The following is a 19751-nucleotide window of genomic DNA, read 5'->3' as shown; positions in this document are numbered from 1 at the left end:
TGAAAACCTCTGCCAAAGACTGAGCTATACACAGACAGTAACCACTGATGGCAGATGGACTGTTCTGACGATGTCTTTCATACTTTTCTGGACCTTGACAATGTAATTTACTTAGCAGTCTATGCGAAAGTAACAAGCTTCCAAAAACGTAATTGTGCATTTTGGACTTAATTAAACGTGCGGTTTTTCTTTAAATGAGAAAAGCAGGTGCAGACAGAATATCTACTAACACGCAGTCGTTCTGACTCAGAGAGATTAGCACTTCTCGAACTGTAGGAGGCGCTGTGACCATCTTAGTCCAGTAAATCAACCGGTAAAACCACTGAAGAAGAAAAGACGGTTGGAGGCTTACAGACCCGGTACGTGTTTTAACTCTTTATGTTTTGTTACTTTTAGCACGCTAATGAGCTTGAATGAAGCGTTTGTTATCCAGATCTGGTTTAAAATAACCCATAGGTTTTACTAAAGTAACCATAGTTTAACTTGGGTATTTGTAATAAAACCACATTAGGCTTAGCACAAGTTTACCATTGTTAGTTTGGTAAACAATGGTAAATTTGTGCTTAGTCTAAAATGTCCAGCATATAACCATATTACTATTGTAATATGCTGAATACCTTAAATAGATTAAATCTCAGTCATATTTAAGCTACAGTGTTAAGTTTATTGAATGCAGCTTAATTGAAGTGATTTATTTATATATATATATATTTGTAATAATGGTGAAGTGTTTGTGTTCAGTTGTTGAGCATGAAAGCGCAGGTGGATGTGGTCTGCTGTAAATCAGTAGGAACTGATCTGTCCATGCTGGATATTGAGGATTTCATCACAGAAATCTGTCAGCTGAAGAAAGAGGTGGCTTCACTGGAGGCAAAGCTGAGAGAAAGAGGAGACAAACTGAACAGAGAGGTTTGAACAGATCTTCATTTCATCTTTAGCTGCTAATATGGACTGATAGTTGTGTGAATCAATGTCTTATTGTTAATCATACTCTCACTAGATATATTACTGATTGTGTTTGTCAGGATGTGGAGCAGGTTTGGGTGCGTGAGACTGATGGGACAGAAGCTCAGGATTCAGTCTGGAGCGTCAGAGATCAGAGATCCAGAGACACACAGGACTCAGATCTGAGTCTCACTTTACTCTGTTATACTGACGCTCAGGATCATGAATCCACTGATCAAACCTCTGACTGTAACGCTGGAGAACAGCAGATGCTGCAGACGCCGCTGAAGATGTGCTCCGTCAAACTGGTGGACTGCAGAAACCCGATCGAGAGCAGAGGAGAAGAAACCACTGCAGAGAAACAACAACAACACACTGAAGAGGAAGAGGAGGAGGAGGAGGATAATGGGGATGGTGATGAATATTTTTGTTTCTCCTTTTATGACCGTTTGTTGTATCTCTGACACTTGAATGTCAGCAGACTCTCCAGGATCAGGTTCATATTGGCTGTTGATCTCTGATGATTTGATCAAGTTTGAGTAAAGATTTTCTGAGATAATGGCAAATGATAGTTTTTATGTTTTCCTCTCTTGAGATCTAGAATGTGAGAGACAAATTTGCTGTGCCTGTTTGTAAGGCTGCCCAATTTTATAATTTTTTTTTTATTTAAATTACTTTTGTTATGATATAATTATAGCTAAACTATAGAATCATGAAATAAAAATATTGTGATTGCAGTATTATTATCCCTTGTAGATTGTTCAAATTCACTACCCTTTCGTTATGTTCGGAATGAAAACATCCACTCAGTTAAACTGCGGTAAAAATGTATCAGATTAATTTTTTTTTTTCCAAATTTTTTTTACATAAAAATGTTAATCAACTTCAGTCCTGATCAAAACTACCAAATGTTTTTAAAAATTCCAAGATTTTAACTCTTTAATTGCCAAGTTCATAAATTATGTCACTGATTTGGGGGGGAAACACACAAAATTACTTATTTTCAAAATAAAAGTAATTGTGGCTGGATTTTTAAAAACTTTTTATAACAGTCTTGGGCATGTCAAAGATTAGTAGCAACATTGGCTTTGATGCATTTTTAGTTTTTGTGCAGCATTAGATTTAAATTTTTGTGTGTGAGATTCTTGATTGTTGGTGGTTTTCCCTGTTGGGAGGAGGTAACATTTGTTATTACTTGTCATTAACCCTTTAGATTTCTAACTAGTATATGAAGCTATATGGAGTATAACAGCATAGTATATTATGTGTGTGTGTGTGTGAGAGAGAGAGAAAGGGAGAGAGAGTGTGTCTTTGCGCACTTACCTTGATGTATTTGAAAAAATCAAAAGGTACACCTCAGCTCTCAGAACTACATGAAGTAAACAAAAGTGTATTTTGTTGTACAGCACCTGCTGCATTTTAATGGTGGTGAAAGTAATCGGTTGTTAAGTGATGACGTAAGAAGTGCTGTTTCCGGGTCCAGGCCTCAACTCGCATGAGAATATGACTTCAGCAGCCGTTTATGAGCACTGTTTATTCATATTGATAATTAAAGATAAACTCTTTCAAACTTACGGTATACACTACAGTCTCCGTGCTCACAGCGTCCCAAACACAAATAATTTTTATATATTTTGTTTATATTTATATTTTCATTGTCTGGCTATCTGGTACTTCGGTATGGAGTTAAAGGTTAATATTATAACTTTTTTGCTAGTATTAGCACCTTTTGTTTGTTTTCTCGTGGTAACTGATAGACGTTTGGACACGGAAGCGCTGCTACGTGACGTCAGACTTAACAAGCCAATAAAGTAAACAAAAGCAAAGTATGTGGATTTAAACACTTGCATGCCATCGTGCTGGATATTTAATGGTGAGAAGAGCAGCAAGCAACACGAGAAAGGGCTTGACGTGTACCAAAGTTTTAGAAATGATTATGCAGCTTGACCCCTCCAGCAAGCTGCAGCTTATTTGAAGTTGGTATTGCATTTTGGTTCATAATACATTGTTCATAAATTTGATGCAAAGTAGATTTTTTTTTTACAGGATTTTAAGTTTTTAAACTGGTTTTACCATCAAGAAAAGACAAGCATTTCAGACATAGGCCATCCGTACTTTTCACCATCAAAAGGCAGCAGGTGCATAAACACACTTCTTTTTTTATTGTTTACTCCATGTAGTTCTGAGAGCATGAGGTGCATATTTTGATTTTTTCAGATACATCAAGGTAAGTGCACAAAGGTCTCTCTCACACCCTCTAACACCCTTTTTTTTAAGGGGAAGTCGTGGCCTAATGGTTAGAGAGTTGAACTGGCAATCGAAAGGTTGTGAGTTCAAGTCTTGGGCCGGCAGGAATTGTAGGTGGGGGGAGTACATGTACAGTTCTCTCTCCACCCTCAATACCACGACTGAGGTGCCCTTGTAATACCCCTGAACTGAACCCCCGACTGCTCCCCGGGCGCCGCAGCATAAATGGCTGCCCACTGCCATTTAGTGTGTGTGTGTGTTCATTGCTCTGTGTGTGTGCACTTCGGATGGGTTAAATGCAGAGCACGAATTCTGAGTATGGGTCACCATACTTGGCTGAATGTCACGTCACTTCCTTCACTTCACTTCCTTCTCTCTCTCTCTCTCTCTCTCTCTCTCTCTCTCTCTCTCTCTCTCTCTCTCTCTCACTCACACACACACACACTAAGTGTTAATGTTCCCACCTAGTGATCAACTGTAAAAAAAAAAAATTGTACCTCTTCCCAACAGGGAAAACCACCAACAATCAAGAATCTCACACACACAAACACTATAATTTGCTGTTATACTCCATATAACTCCATATACAAGCCAGAAACTAAGCCTTTTTTTGCTCAGGCCTATCTAAAGGTTAATGGTCCCACCTAGTGATCAACTGTAAAAATAACACATTTTACCTCTTCCCGAAAGGGAAAATCACAAACAATCAAGAATGCGTGATTATATGGTGTCGTGGCTTTGCAATCAAACAATTTTGTTATAATGGAAGTAAATGGGGCAAAAATAGCCACGAACAGTAAAGGAGGGAGAAAAAATTCAAATCTAATGCTGCACAAAAACTAACAATGCATCAAAGCCAATCTTGTTACTAATCTTTGACATGCCCAAGACTGTGATATATATATATATATATATATATATATATATATATATGGGTCAAAATAAGATTTGTCATTAATCATTCCATTCCATTAGCTCAAACACAGAGAAAGTTGTGGCCAAAATAAGACTCAACTTTACCCTCTAGTGTACAAAAACGTCCCCAACAACGCATAAGGGTTAAACTGTAAAATGACATTGTAAAATATGATGAATTGGGTGACGAATGTTGCATTTCCAAACTACTTTTTTCAATATGTCTGTGCATGGGTTTAACTTGCAGAGTTTCACACAAATTCTTTTCAAATATATTTTAAAAACCAGAATTTATGATCATTTTGTTCATTTCAGATGATAAAGGCTGTTGTGCATCTTCTGATGGAGAAACAGACTTAACATTAAAAGAACAGCTGACGGTCAAGAGTTTCTGCTGCAGCACCTGTGGAAAAACATTGAGTTCAGAGGATCATTTAGTAAGACATGAGAGAAAACACACAGAACAGAAAGACTTCAGCTGTAAGATATGGAACATCAGTTTTCCTACCGCAGAAGAGAAGAGACTTCATTCAAAAGAGCACAGCGGGAAGAAGGAGTTTCACTGTGAACAGTGCGGGAAGTTTTTTTTAATTCATTCTAGACTAAAAGTTCACTTAAATACTCACGGTGAAAAGTGTTTCCACTGCAGTGAATGTGACAAGTATTTCAGCACCAAAGGAAGTCTTGTTGCTCATAAGCGAATCCACACGGGAGAAAGACCTTACAAGTGTCCACACTGCGAGAAAAGATTCAATTACGGATCTCATCTGAAGAAACATATACGTTTGCACACCAATGAGAGACCGTATCAGTGCAGTGAATGTGGGAAAACCTTTATAGACTCAGACTCTCTTAAGTTACACCAAAGTATACACACTGGTGAGAAACCGTATCAGTGCAAACACTGCAACAAACGATTCCGTCAAAGATCTGCTCTGAACAGTCATGAGAGGATTCACACCGGAGAGAAACCATATCTGTGCTCCTACTGCGGGAAGAGTTTTTCAAATTCAACTGATTGTGTATTTCATCAGAAAATCCACACCGGAGAAAAACCATATCAATGCACCGTTTGTGGGAAGAGTTTCATTAAACATGGTACTTTAAAAAACCACATGAGGATTCATACTGGAGAAAGACCGTTCAAATGCTCACAATGTGACAAGACGTTTGCTCGATCAGACACCCGTAAGGTCCATCAGCGAGTTCATACAAGAGAGAAACCTTACTCCTGCCCCATCTATGGCGAGGGGGTGATTCTCACGAAATCGTAGTTTCAAAGATTTCATATGACATTTAAAAAAATGTTTGTATCAACAAATTTTCTTTTTAAGCATTAAGAAGTGTCAGTGACCATAAATGTAAAAAAGTTTTACTGACAATTTAACAACTTTTTGAACATATTTTCCAAAACATGTCCTTAAAAATCTCATTACCGTAACACTGAAAAGTCCAGTGATGTGGGGAAAAATAATACATTTTCACATTTTTAAAAATGGTTTTATAACAGTCATGCAAAGTTACTTGAAACTCTGTAATAAAATATATTTTTATAATAACATTTTTATGTGATTTTAAATTATTTCTCTCATTACCGCAACACCTTCTGCATTTTGCAGCCAATTTTTTATTTTTTTTTCAGTAAAAACTGAAATATTTTCAAAATGATGTTGCAAACCTGAAAGAACACAATGTATAGATTCTGCACATACATTTAAAAGCAGACTACTATTTTTCAATTTCTTAAATAAATCTTAAAAGAACACATGTTGCGGTAATGATACATAGGTTACGAAAATGAGGTTCATGATTTCGGTAATGATAATAGGCATATTAAGTATGTGGTAGAGTCAAACAAATAATATTTAATGTAGAAAATAAATTAGATAATATTGGCATAAATTATTTTGCAGTGCTTCATAACTAGATAACATAGGGTATAAACACCAGGGTCCATTTTCACAAAATATTTTAAGTGAAACTAAATGTTGCTCCTAACTCCACATCTTTAGGACTCTTCGACTCTTCTTCAAGTACTTCATAAAGTGTTTTTATATAAAAATCAGCTTTTAAATCTGTGAAAAGTTAGTGGTAGTCAAGAGGACACCTAAATCAAAAATACCAAATCCTAAACAATCCTAAAATGGCTGTTTCCACAGCAATCCAGTTTGGATTTCTTTTACCTTTGTACTAAATCTTACTGTCATATCAGCCATAATAATTCTAGTCTGTTAATTAAAAGGCTGCTTATACATATAACAATTATTTATAAGATGCAGACATGTAGAAGCTGAGAATTAGCTGAACATATGGTTGTTTAATTAGTGACACTCTAGTTCAAACTTTATTTGAATATTGCAACATTTTTATTTTGAAATCTTTATTTGATTATGGCAACATGATATCTCATTCTACAATATTTCTATTATAAAATAACTGACAGAGACCCATCCCTTATCAGCCAATCACTGTGGGTGTAGTTAGTAATCATGCTGACATCATCCATACCAAAAAGGTCATCCTCACTCTTTTTCTTAGCTTAAGATTTCTCCCCATTCCTTAGTAAAATTATGTCACAGCTGCTTTATGAATAGGTTTTATGAGAAGCAGTTTAAAGGGCACCCTGTGGTTTTCCACAAAAATAAATACTTAATAGTGTAATGTTAGAAAACAAAGAAGACTAATATTAGTTTTGTAATTTTAGTTTTATTATTAAAAAAATATTCACAATTACAAAATAATGTTTCTTATTTTGTTTTATATTTTATGTAATAATCATATAATTATGTAATAACTATTTATTAATAGTCATTGACAGTGGGAATGTAGTCTTTGATAACTCAAGTGTTTTTTTTTTCTTTCTACTGAAAGAGTTGGTTCTGGTAAAGAGTATACCCAAGTGTGAACCTAAAGTTTTTCCAAAATCGCTCATTCCTAAAAAGATGATTCACAATATATTTTTCTTTTTTCCTTAAAGATGTTCTCATTCAATTTAACCCTAACCATTCTATAATAATTGTTTTTGAATTCGAATTTCAAACTGCTGCATTTTTTTCATATTTAAATACACTGCCAATCAAAAGTTTAGCATCAATAATAAAAAATAAAAAAAGTTTTTTTAAAGCCTCTTCTGCTCATCAAGGCTGCATTTATTTGATCAGAACTACAGTAAAAACAGTAATATTATGATAAACTGATTATCTAAAGTGTTATCTTTTTAATATACTTTAAACCAGAATTTTATTTCTGTGGTGACAAAGCTGAATTTTTCAGCATCATTACTCCAGGTTTCAGTGTCAAATGATCCTTTAGAAATTATTCTAATATGACTTACAGCCAAGTATGGTGACCCATACTCAGAATTTGTGCTCTGCATTTAACCCATCCAAAGTGCACACACACAGCAGTGAACACACACACACACACAAAGTTCTGTTGCTCAGTATAAAAATCATTACACTTATAGAAAGTCCTCATAATGATAGATGCACCAACATTTGTGTAGGCTTCCCAACAATTTTTGATAACTACTCCTGCTGTAACCTCTAACCCATAATGTCTCTCTCCTTCCTGGGGTTTGGTGGGTTGGTATAAACGTTTTCTCTGAAATTGGTCACCCTAGCCTTTGCTTAAGCTTTTTTGTTTTGTTATTAAATAATATTTAATTTAATAACTCATTATATACATTTAACAATAGTCTGTATGATTAAATTCTCATTACCGAAAAAGAGGTTCTCTCTACCGCAACTGGCCTTAAATTGTTGCGGTGAGTGAAAATGGTGTTGCGGAGGATGAGGTGTCTTAGCATGTTTTGCTAACAACAGAGAAGCCATGATGATTTACCTAATTTTTACTCTGTGTATATAATCAGTCATCAATGAAGTATATTTTCATAGAAAATTTGTAATCTAATATTTTTCTAAATGTGGAAAACTACCCGTTTCGGTGATGATAATCAATTTGTCGTGTACACGTTCTGACAAGAGAATTTTACACTTTTAACTGGAACAATATGAAGATATCTGCCTACCTTGTTGGTATTTTGAAGGTTCTGCCTTATGTGTTGCTTAATTTAAAATCAAGATTTATATTTAAAAAAATTTGTGTGCGTAAATGACCCTCAAAAAATATTGCGGAGGATGAGAACATTAGTCATGGACACTTTATATTTCCACTATTGTATCATTATTATTATACATGAATATTCAGTCTGTCATTTTTCTGTCATGTGAAAAATTATAAAAGAATATCCATTTACTTTTTTCAGAATATTTTAATTGTACTTTGTTTAAATTACAACATAATTTAAACAAAGACATCTTAACCAGCTGTAGTTAAGATACAGCTGGACGCATTGCGGTAATGAGAATTTCAGCAGAAAATACAATAAAATGCAAAAATAATTAATTCCTATGTTGAAATTACTCTTTGTGCAAGGTAGAGAACAGTATTGTCTTTATTATGGTGTGTTTATATATTACTAAATTGCATGTTTAATATCTAAAATCACTAGTGACATGGCGTTTCAACTGTTTCGTGAGAATGACCCGAGGGATTTGCTTATTTAGGTAGTTTTCAGACCCAACAGAACAAACACGCTAAAGAACAAACTGCTCCAGAATCATCAGAGTGACTTTCATCAGTCAATCTGAGGAAAAACTTGTTTGGTCCATCCTGAAAGTGTTCATTGAGTTCTTACTGAGTGAACTTTTTTAATGCTGTGGATTGATCCAAGTTCTGTATATAATGTTACGTTTGACAGAGTAGAGCAAGGATTTTATCTTAAACCAGACAGAACTGTTAAAATCATCCAAATAAAATACTTCAATAATATGATCTCCTAGATTTCATAAGGCATGTTTTATGTGGTGAGTCTGGCAAATACACTCTGCTTTTTCATTGCAGGACCGGTTTATTTTAATCTAGAAAGAGCCATGGTTTAACTATCAATTTTATCACTGTTCTTCAAGAGTATTTATGCTGCTGTGTAAGGTAAGATATTTACTTGGTAGAAACGAATCCTCTGGGAGGAAAAGTTTGTTTGTGCAAGGACTGTAGATTAGCACTTCTCGAACTGTGGGAGGCGCTGTGACCATCTTAGTCCAGTAAATCCACCGGTAAAACCACTGAAGAAGAAAAGACGGTTGGAGGCTTACAGACTCGGTACGTGTTTTAACTCTTTATGTTTTGTTACCTTTAGCACGCAAATGAGCTTGAATGAAGCGTTTGTTATCCAGATCTGGTTTAAATTAAGCCATAGGTTTTACTAAAGTAACCGTAGTTTAGCTTGGGTATTTGTAATAAAACCACATTAGGCTAAACACAAATTTACCATTGTGTTTTTTTTTTATTTACTGTAATTACAGAAAAGTAATGGTAAATCTGTGCTAAGCCTAAAATAAAAGTGTCAAGCATATAACCATATAAAATTTGTAGTATGCTGGAAGTGTTTGAAGGATGCCTAAAATCGATTAAAGCTCAGCCATATACAAGTTAAGCATTAAGTTTAATATATACAGCTTAATTGAAGTGATGGATTTTAGATATTCCTATGAAGAATATATTCCTATTCAAAAATGAACCTAAACAGGTGAGACTTATCAAATACTTTTTATATCTGATATGTTTCTGAATATTAGAAGTTTTATTTATTCAGTTCTGTTTAGTTATGCTCTTATTTTTTGTTTGATCAGTTCATCATAAATCAGATATTTATAATGAATATTAATATATAAATATGTAAAAATCCAGATGTGTCTGTGTTCAGATGTTAACCATGAAAGCACAGGTGGATGTGGTCTGCTGTAAATCAGTAGGAACTGATCTGTCCATGCTGGATATTGAGGATTTCATCACAGAAATCTGTCAGCTGAAGAAAGAGGTGGCTTCACTGGAGGCAAAGCTGAGAGAAAGAGGAGACAAACTGTACAGAGAGGTTTGAACAGCTCTTCATTTCATCCTTCAGCTCAGTCACTTTAAGCTTGTCCAGTAAAAATTGTATAGCTTCTATTAAAGGGATACTGAAAATAAATGAAAGTTATTTCATAAATCATTCACCTTCATGTAATTCCAAACCTGTAAGACCTTTGTTCATCTGTGGAACACAAATGAAAATATTGTTAATGATAGCCAAGAGCTTTCTGACCCTCCATAGACAGCAAAGCATCTGAAATGTTCCTAGGTTTAGAATTATTGCAAGAACATAGTTAAAACAGTCCATGTACCATCAGTGGTTTAACTGTAAATTTATGAAGCTACGAGAACACTATTTGTGCACAAAGAAAACAAAAAGAAGGCAGCAGCTATTTGCACTGTGTAAATAGTTAAAGGTTATATTTAAGCCACTGCCACACTAGAATTTTCGTTCAACTGACTTCCATTCATAGGCATGTGAATGCGTCAGACCGTAAACATAAGCCCATTATTTTGCATTCTGCTGCATAGCAAAGTTCAAGTTTGGCGAACCTGCAAATTCGTGTCATGTGTTACTGTGTGACGAACAACAGATCGATACGTCACAGCATGAACTTATAGCTGAATTAAATCAACATTAATTTAAAACTGAGCCCTTCAAACTGGTGTTTTTCCCTCAGCATTTAGATAGGCTTGTATAACTACACATCTTAAGAAACCCACTCTTAACCCATCTCTTTTAGAGAACTACAGACCAGTTTCCCTTCTTCCTTCCATAGCAAAAACACTTTAACGAGTTGTGTTCCACCAAGTCTCTTCCATTCTCACATAGAACAACCTCCTTGACAGCAACCAATCTGGGTTCAGAAGTTGACATTCAACTGAGGCTCTCAGTTGCTGAATCCAAATCTTCAATACTTATCCTGCTGGATCTGTCCACTGCTTTTGACACTGTTAACCACCAGATCCTCCTGTCAACCCTACTGGCAAAGTAGGAACTACACTTCAGTGGTTTGAGTCTTATCTCTCAGATAATTCATTCAAGATTTCTCTGAGAAGTGAGTTGTCCAAGTCACAACATCTAACTACTGGGGTGCCTCAGGGCTCAGTTCTTGGACTATTTCTCTTCTCTGTCTACATGGCATCATTAGGTTCTGTCATTCAGATACATGGCTTTTCATATCACTGCTATGCTAATGACTGACAATAATTATGGTCTGACAATAGCTGCTTGTATCTCAGCTTGTCTAACAGATATTTCATGCTGGATGTAGTACCGTCACCTTCATCTCAACTTTGCAAGACATTTGTGATTCCAACAAACCCATCGTTTCATCACAATTTCACCATCCAGTTATGCACATCAACCATAACTCCTTCAATACAGCCAGAAACTTTCTCAGACCAAATTGCTAAAACTGTCTGGTCCTGCAGATCTGCTTTATTCAACACAAAGAAGATCAGGCCCTTTCTTTCAGAACATGCTTGTTCAAGCTCTTGTTCTGTCCAGGCTGGAGTATTGCAATGCTCTCTTGGCAGGACTTTCAGCCAGTTCTATCAAACTTTTACAATTAATCCAGAACATGGCAGAAAGATTCGTTTTTAACGAGACGAAAATAATGCATGTCACACCTCTCTTTATCAGTTTGCACTGGCTACCATTAGCTGCTTGTATAAAATCTGAGACCTTAATGTTTGCCTAAAAAACGACCACTGACTCTGCACCCTTTTACCTAAATAAATGACTTAAGACTTATGAAAATCACTTTCACAGAATTTTACATTTAGTCCCAATCCCAATTCTGTTTTATACCCCTTTCCCCTTGTCCCTTGAAACAGAGTGTCAAGGGGTAGGGGAGAAAATATTCCCCTAAGGATTGGGACACCACTACTATACTGTCACACATCATTCATCATCTAACTCCTATAATACACAAATATACTTGTGTGCTGGTGTGCATTAGAGCCTTTAATTATCGTTCTGTATTTAATGAGCTGCTTACTGACACACACAAACATATCGGAGATCGCGCAGCTCACACATCCTGGAGAAAATAAACTTGTCAACGGTTCCCCACGACTTTTATTAAATAGTTTAAATACTGAATCGCTACATTATATTTTCCAGCGACGAGAAGATACAATCGCTGTTTTTGAGTAAACTCACTCTAAAAAGATAAACGCACGGACGCGAATACACACAACTTCCATTTCTCTTTCTCTCTTGAATAGGCAATATTTGAAAAAATGGTTTAGCAATTTCTAATTACTTGGGGGGATTAGCCCCCATCAATGTCTACGGCAGTTATCGCCCTGATCAGACATGTGCTGTGGCACTATCATGCAGTTTGTAAAATGACGTTAGCAAATATTAGCGATTTTTTTTGCAAACATGTCCTTGAGTAACATGACCATTAATATGAACTCACAATTGAATGTAACATAAAGCAAATTATTACTTTTCGTTAAAACCTTTATTCATGCCAAAAAAGCGTACATTTATGTGTCTTTTTGTTTGCTGTAGCAGCCATGTCGCAGAGACAATTCATACCTCTTCGTGTGAAGTGTGATCCCGAAAAATCTTTGTTTGAAGGGCAATCTCGCCCTTCCCCTTACCCCTACCCCTCCAGCCAAAAGAGAATTGAGACACCCCTACCCCTCCGTTTCACGCGTTTCCACGGAAAGGGAAAGGGGAAAGGGCTAAGGGGTAGAATTGGGATTAGGCCTAAATGTTCTCTCCTGGTGGAATGACCTGCCCAGCTCAATCTGAGCAGCTGAGTCCTTAGCCATCTTCAAGAATCGGCTTAAAACCCATCTCTTCCATCTTTATTTAAGCCTCTAACTTCTAACTCTTTAATTTTATTCTTTATAAAAAAATACACAAACACAAACAGACACCCATATATATATATATATATATATATATATATATATATATATATATATATATATGTATGTATGTATGTATATATGTATGTATGTATATATATATATATATATATATATATATATATATATATATATATATATATATATATATATGTATGTGTGTGTGTGTGTGTGTGCGTGTGTGTGTAAAAATCTTGCCCCTATTAGAATTGCACTCTATTCACTGCTTGTTTTCTTAAAAAAAAAACACTTGCTTCTCTAATCTTTTTTTTATTATGTTTTTCATTTTATTTATTATACAGTTTACAAAATCAATAAAGGAAGTCGTGGCCTAATGGTTAGAGAGTTTGACTCGCAATTGAAGGGTTGTGAGTTCGAGTCTCAGGCCGGCAGGGATTGTAGGTGGGGGGAGTGCATGTACAGTTCTCTCTCCACCTTCAATACCACGACGTAGATGCCCTTGAGCAAGGCACTGAACCCCCAACTGCTCCCCGGGTGTCGCAGCATAAATGGCTACCCACTGGTCTGGGTGTGTGTTCACAGTGTGTGTCTGTGTGTTCACTGCTGTGTGTGTGCACTTTGGATGGGTTAAAACCAGAGCACGAATTCTGAGTATGGGTCACCATTCTTGGCTGTATGTCACTTCACTTCACTACTGTGTTAAACTAACTGAGACTTGTTATAGCAAAATCATTGCCCTTTTGGTTAGTTTTGATTCCTTTCATTGTCCTCATTTGTAAGTTGCTATGGATAAAAGCATCAGCTATATGTCTAAAATCACAATGGAAATGTTAATTTCCTTCAGTTCTGTTGAAAACAAATGCTTTTCCGATGTGATATGAGATCTAAAAAAAGGAGGGACAAAACATTTAGCAAAAGGTGAAGTCAGACTTCAAAAATGACCACTGCACGCGCTTTACCTTCGACATCTCTGGAGTTGTAGTTAAATTATTGCCTTTTGTAGTGTTGACTAGCCCAATCACACAATGGTGGGTGGATTTAGTGTAAATAGCCTCTGCCAACCAGATGGCCAATTTGCACTTATAAAAAAATAATTATTTTATCCAGCAGTGTCTCCTCTTTTGTGTCAGTCTTTGACATGTCCATGTTAAAATACTGTAAAAATGCTACAGTAAAATCCTGTTAAATGGTTAACGGTAAGTTCCCCTACAATATACAGTGAAAAACTGTATTGGACATTACACGTAATTTTATGGTACTATACCGTTTTTGGAAGTTAAAATAATTCCTGCATTACATTTTAAATTTTTGTTTTTTTTTGGTTGAAATAACTATTTCTGTAATACTTATTGTTTTGTACATTAGGGGTGTATATTACATCTAATGTAGTTAAATGTATGTTTATGTATATTAATCTATGTATTATTTAAGTTTCATGTGTTAGTGTGAATCACACTGCAACTTCTATATATTTTATTATTTAAAAGCTGTTTGATGGGCTTTGGTTCATCACGTGACTCATCACCACCTGCTTTTACTAAATTTCAGTGTATTACAAAGTTACAAAAAGGTACAAAACAGATTTCAGTTCTTCAATAGGATGGTGTATCAACATTATATCGGCTAATTAAATGATGGTATTTCATTGTAAATTTAAGTTAAAATGTTAAATGTTGCTACCATATTTTATGCTAAAATTCTGGCAACCTGGTAAATTTTACAGAGTTTTCTTAGTGTACCCATGACGCATGTTTGATGCTGCTCTTGCACTGTGCCTTGTATACAAGATGAGGAAGACACATGCCCTATGCAAGCTATTGAATTGTGCTGTGACGAGTGGGGCGGGGCCGAGAGCCGCGGGAACTGAGCGAGGCGGGTGGAGTGATTGTAAATGTGCGACAGCTGTACCAATCACCGGTCTCAAGTCCCACGCAGGAGCTTTGGAGTTACGACAGTGAAGGATGAGAGAGGTCCATGCCTGGGTTTTATTTTGTGATTTGTTTGCATCCAGCAGTTGTCTGTGAGGGGCTGTCGCACTGTTTTGTTCATTTAATTTTTAAAGTTTCATTTAAATATCCGCTGGTTCCCGCCTCCTTCCGCTGCTGTGGTGAATCCGCGGTATCATCGAGCATGAGGGTGCAGTTTGTTGGACTTGTGTGAGTTGCCGGGGGAATGGACGAGCTCTCTGCCGGCTGCCTGAGATGTGGAGGGATGCAAGCTATTGAATTGTGCTGTGACCAGTGGGGCGGGGCCGAGAGCAGTGGGAACGGAACAAGGCCGATGGAGTGATTGGAAATGAGCAGGGGTGGTCTGCGACCAAAAAGTGGCCCTGGACTTCCTGGCCCACAGCAGCCCACCACATCATAACGCATCCGCCCCTGTTTTGATGTCACTTATTAATTTAATATTTAAGTAAACACTTTGGGGATTTTAACCAATATGGCAACTGATCCTCCGTTGAAACAAACAAACAAAAAAAAACCTGTTTACAGCACCTATTTAGCGACTCATAGTGAGCGAAATGCTCATCATCACGACACATTCTCCCAGAACTCACACTTTGCATTCAGTTAACAGATCCATACAAATCATGCATGAAATAGAAGTTTATAATCTCAAATGATAGCTTTACGTGCATTACATATTAACCTGAAGTATTTATTCATTCGAGATGTTCAATGGATCATCTTTGACTCTAATACAAGTTCATGATCCGATTCATGAACAGATGATACTTTTGAGTCAATCTTTTAAAATTATTTATTTTGTTGAACGAAAACAGTGTGGAAACCAATAGCTCACAAACTGGATAGATCTGAAGTGCAGGGCTCTATGACGTCCCGGGGTTATTGTGTTTTCAGCCGGGCTCCAAAATATATCACCGCCCTGCCCGACGGGCTATCATGATGTAAAATTCCTAACTTGATTCGCGTTGTTCACATGCTTGAAGGGGTGAAACGGATCGTAGTTGATCATTTGCACTTGTTTCTAAATCTTGCCGATTCAAGAGTTTTAAACCATTCAAACGCGTTCGGAGCTTGCGCTCACTCGTTCAAAGCATTTCAGACAATGCGCGTACACAGAAATTAATTAATCTTTCATGTGTTGTAACTTCTGAATGAACACAACACAAATTATCTCAAAAAATTGTCTCTGCAAGTATTCTAGTAAACACAGTCGGTTATGTTTTAAGTGAACGTATACAGTGTCCTGCTGCTCAGAGAAATTCGCTGTACCGGATAAATCTGTCTCTCTCTGTAAATTACAAGTCGTGAAAGGGGGCATGTTTCAAGAGTAGTCCAAACTAAACAAGCAGGGAGAACAAAACACTCAATCAAACATTACACTCCTTGTCGGCCACGCGATCCATATATATATATATATATATATATATATATATATATATATATATATATATATATATATATATATATATATATATATAATGTACATTTGTGTACAGGGTGGGCTGGCCCGGTGCTTCTGATGGCCAGTCCGTCCCTGGAAATGAGCGACACCTGCGCCACTCACCGGTCTCGAGTACCATAGAACAGATCTGGAAGGATAAAGGAGGGGTTATGACAGTGAAGGATTGATAGAGGACCATGCCTGGATTTTGTTTTGTGTTTTGTTTTGTTTTTGCATGTTTTGTGTTTATTTCATCATAAAAATTTAATTTAAATGTCCACCGGTTCCCACCTCCTTCCCGTGACTATGAAGGTTTTTACATTGTTACGTGTGCATTGATTGTGCTTTACATCTTGGTGTAGTCAAGTCAAGTCACCTTTATTTATATAGTGCTTTAAACAAAATACATTGCATCAAAGCAACTGAACAACATTCATTAGGAAAACAGTGTCAATAATGAAAAATGATAAAGGCAGTTCATCATTGAATACAGTGATGTTATCTCTGTTCAGTTAAATAGTGTCTGTGCATTTATTTGCAATCAAGTCAAAGATATCGCTGTAGATGAAGTGACCCCAACTAAGCAAGCCAGAGGCAACAGCGGCAAGGAACCGAAACTCCATCGGTGACAGAATGGAGAAAAAAACCTTGGGAGAAACCAAATGGTGCTAAAGTGTGCATTTCCTGGATACCTGATTTGTGAGAAATCAGTGAGAGTTTGTAAAAGTACATCACTAATGCTGACAGCTGAAAGGCTTACCTTTCAGACTTCGTATATACACGATTTAGAGCAAGTAAATGATTCAGAGCGACTGAAGCTATGGCTGTTGAGCGGGATGTTGATTCACTGCTTCGAAACATCAAGCAAATGAGGTTGTGCAGTGAAAATTTTTCAGTGGACGACTTCAAACTTGGTCAAGGAAAGATATGATGATTTCTGAAATTTGCAAACCACAGAGTTATGAGTAGAAGCATCATGGGGAGATTGTTGAGGATGTTCAGTTGCTCTGAATCATCAGCTCTTGTGTCTGTTATGAAGATGAACAGAGGGCTTACAGGTTTGAAATGATATGAAGGGGGGAGTAATTAATGGCAGCATTTTCATTTTAGGGTGAACTATACCTTAACGTTTCAAAGTTGATCTATGACTGTCAGAATCAACGGATATATGATTCTGTATTGATAAGCTGATTGTGTTTGTCAGGATGTGGAGCAGGTTTGGGTGCGTGAGACTGAAGGGACAGAAGCTCAGGATTCAGTCTGGAGCGTCAGAGATCAGAGATCCAGAGACACACAGGACTCAGAGCTCAGCCTCACTTTACTCTGTTATACTGACGCTCAGGATCATGAATCCACTGATCAAACCTCTGACTGTAACGCTGGAGAACAGCAGACGCCGCTGAAGATGTGCTCCGTCAAACTGGTGGACTGCAGGAACCTGATCGAGAGCAGAGGAGAAGAAACCACCGCAGAGAAACAACAACAACACACTGATGAGGAGGAGGAGGAGGAGAATAATGATGAGGATGATGATCAGAGTGATGATGATGACAGTGGTGATGAAGAAGATGAAGATTTCATCCCTCCAGGTTCGTTTCTGTTTTTATGACCATTTGATGTTTCTCTAACACTTGAATGTCAGCAGACTCTTCAGGATCAGGTTCATATTGGCTGATGGTCTCTGATGATCTGATCAGGTTTGAGTAAAGATTTTCTGAGGTATTTGGGATTATATTTTTCCTCTCTTGTGAGCTTGAATGTGTTTTTTAAGAGACAGATTTGCTGTGCCTGTTTGTAAGGCGGCCTACTTTGACCAGAAATCTAATTTAATTTTTTTTATGATATATTTACTAATAAAAGAAAAACATTTTGATTGCAGTATTATACTGTAAAATGACATTGTAAAATATGAAATGGGAGGCATTTCCAAATTCATTTTTCAATATGTCTATGCATGGGTTTATTTAATTAACTTGTAGATTTTCACACAAATACTTCATATGTTTTAAAACCCAGAATTTATTATAATCATTGTTTATTTCAGATGATAAAGGCTGCTCATCTTCTGATGGAGAGACAGACTTAACATCAAAAGAGCAGCTGACGGTCAAGAGTTTCTCCTGCAGCACCTGTGGAAAAACACTGAGTTCAGAGGGCCATTTAAAGAGACACGAGAGAAAACACACAGAACAGAAAAGCTTTAGATGTAGGAGATGCAAAATCAGCTTTCCTACCGCAGAAGAGAGGAGAATTCATTCAAAAGAGCACAGCGGGAAGAAGGAGTTTCACTGTGAACAGTGCGGGAAGGTTTTTTTCATTCATTCTAGTTTAAAAGTTCACTTAAAGACTCACGGTGAAAAGTCGTTCCACTGCAGTGAATGTGACAAGTATTTCAGCACCAAAGCAAATCTTGTTGTTCATAAGCGAATCCACACGGGAGAAAGACCACACAAGTGTCCTCACTGCGAGAGAAGATTCAATTATGGATCTAATCTAAAGAAACATATACGTTTCCACACTAATGAGAGACCGTATCAGTGCAGTGAATGTGGGAAAGCCTTTACAAACTCAAGCTCTCTAAAGTCACACCAGAAAATCCATTCTGATGAGAAACCGCTTCAGTGTAAACACTGCGACAAACGATTCCATCATATTAATAGTTTGAACATTCACGAGAGGACACACACTGGAGAGAAACCATATCTGTGCGCCCACTGCGGGAAGAGCTTCTCTGATCCACGTACTTTTAAATTGCATAAGCGAGTCCACACTGGAGAAAAACCATATCACTGCAGCATCTGTGGGAAGAGTTTCGGTAAACATGGTACATTTAGAAACCACAAGAGGACTCATACTGGAGAAAGACCGTTCAAATGCTCACAGTGTGAAAAGACGTTTGCTCGATCAGACGTCCTTAAGGTCCATCAGCGAGTTCATACAGGAGAGAAACCTTACTCCTGCTCCATCTGCGGCGAGAGATTCGCTTATTTAGGTAGTTTTCAGACCCACCAGAACAAACACACTAAAGAACAAACTGCTCCAGAATCATCAGAGTGACTTTAATCAGTCAATCTGGGAAAGAAATCTTGTTTGGCTCGTCCTGAAAGTCTTCATTGAGTTCTTATTGCCAGTAGGTGGCAGTGAACTTTTTAATGTTGTGGACTGATCCAAGTGCTGTATATAATGTAATGTTTGACTGAGTAGAGCAATAATTTTAAATCAGACAGAACTATTAAAAATCATCCAAATAAAATAATACAATAATATGATTGCCTAGGTTTCATAAGCCATGTTTTATGTGGTGAAATGCATGATGGAAAGTCATTGGCCTAGTGAATAGAGAGTTGGACTCCTAATCCTAAGGTTGTGGCTTCGAGTCTTGGGACGGCAATACCACATCTGAGGTGCTCTTGAGCAAGGCACCGAACCCCAAACTGCTCCCCGGGCACCGCAGCATAAATGATGCCTGTGCA

The 19751-nt window shown here is 37.0% G+C and overlaps 3 protein-coding genes across 3 annotated transcripts in view; all 3 read left to right on the top strand.

Moving 5' to 3' along the window:
• The window catches only part of LOC127948395 (zinc finger protein 845-like), a 38910-nt gene extending 29967 nt beyond the window's left edge, over positions 1–8943 (top strand). Inside the window, exon 8 of the mRNA XM_052544831.1 lies at positions 8676–8943. Coding sequence (XP_052400791.1) covers positions 8676–8740 — 65 coding nt within the window. The 3' untranslated portion in view covers positions 8741–8943. The remainder of the gene's footprint in view (positions 1–8675) is intronic.
• Positions 8944–9506: 563 nt separating this feature from the next.
• Positions 9507–19751, top strand: part of LOC127948394 (zinc finger protein 91-like) — an 87993-nt gene continuing 77748 nt past the window's right edge. The window contains exons 1-2 of the mRNA XM_052544830.1: positions 9507–9697; positions 9875–10042. Coding sequence (XP_052400790.1) covers positions 9659–9697; positions 9875–10042 — 207 coding nt within the window. The 5' untranslated portion in view covers positions 9507–9658. The remainder of the gene's footprint in view (positions 9698–9874; positions 10043–19751) is intronic.
• LOC127949471 (zinc finger protein 501) overlaps positions 19347–19751 on the top strand; it is a 167043-nt gene continuing 166638 nt past the window's right edge. The window contains exon 1 of the mRNA XM_052546807.1: positions 19347–19641. The gene's annotated coding sequence lies outside the window, so the exon portion shown is untranslated. The remainder of the gene's footprint in view (positions 19642–19751) is intronic.

The sequence above is a fragment of the Carassius gibelio genome, chromosome B1, assembly GCF_023724105.1.
Source record: "Carassius gibelio isolate Cgi1373 ecotype wild population from Czech Republic chromosome B1, carGib1.2-hapl.c, whole genome shotgun sequence".
NCBI classification, from domain to species: Eukaryota; Metazoa; Chordata; class Actinopteri; order Cypriniformes; family Cyprinidae; genus Carassius; species Carassius gibelio.
Note: the sequence above shows the minus strand (reverse complement) of the source record. Positions and strands in the feature narration are given on the sequence as shown.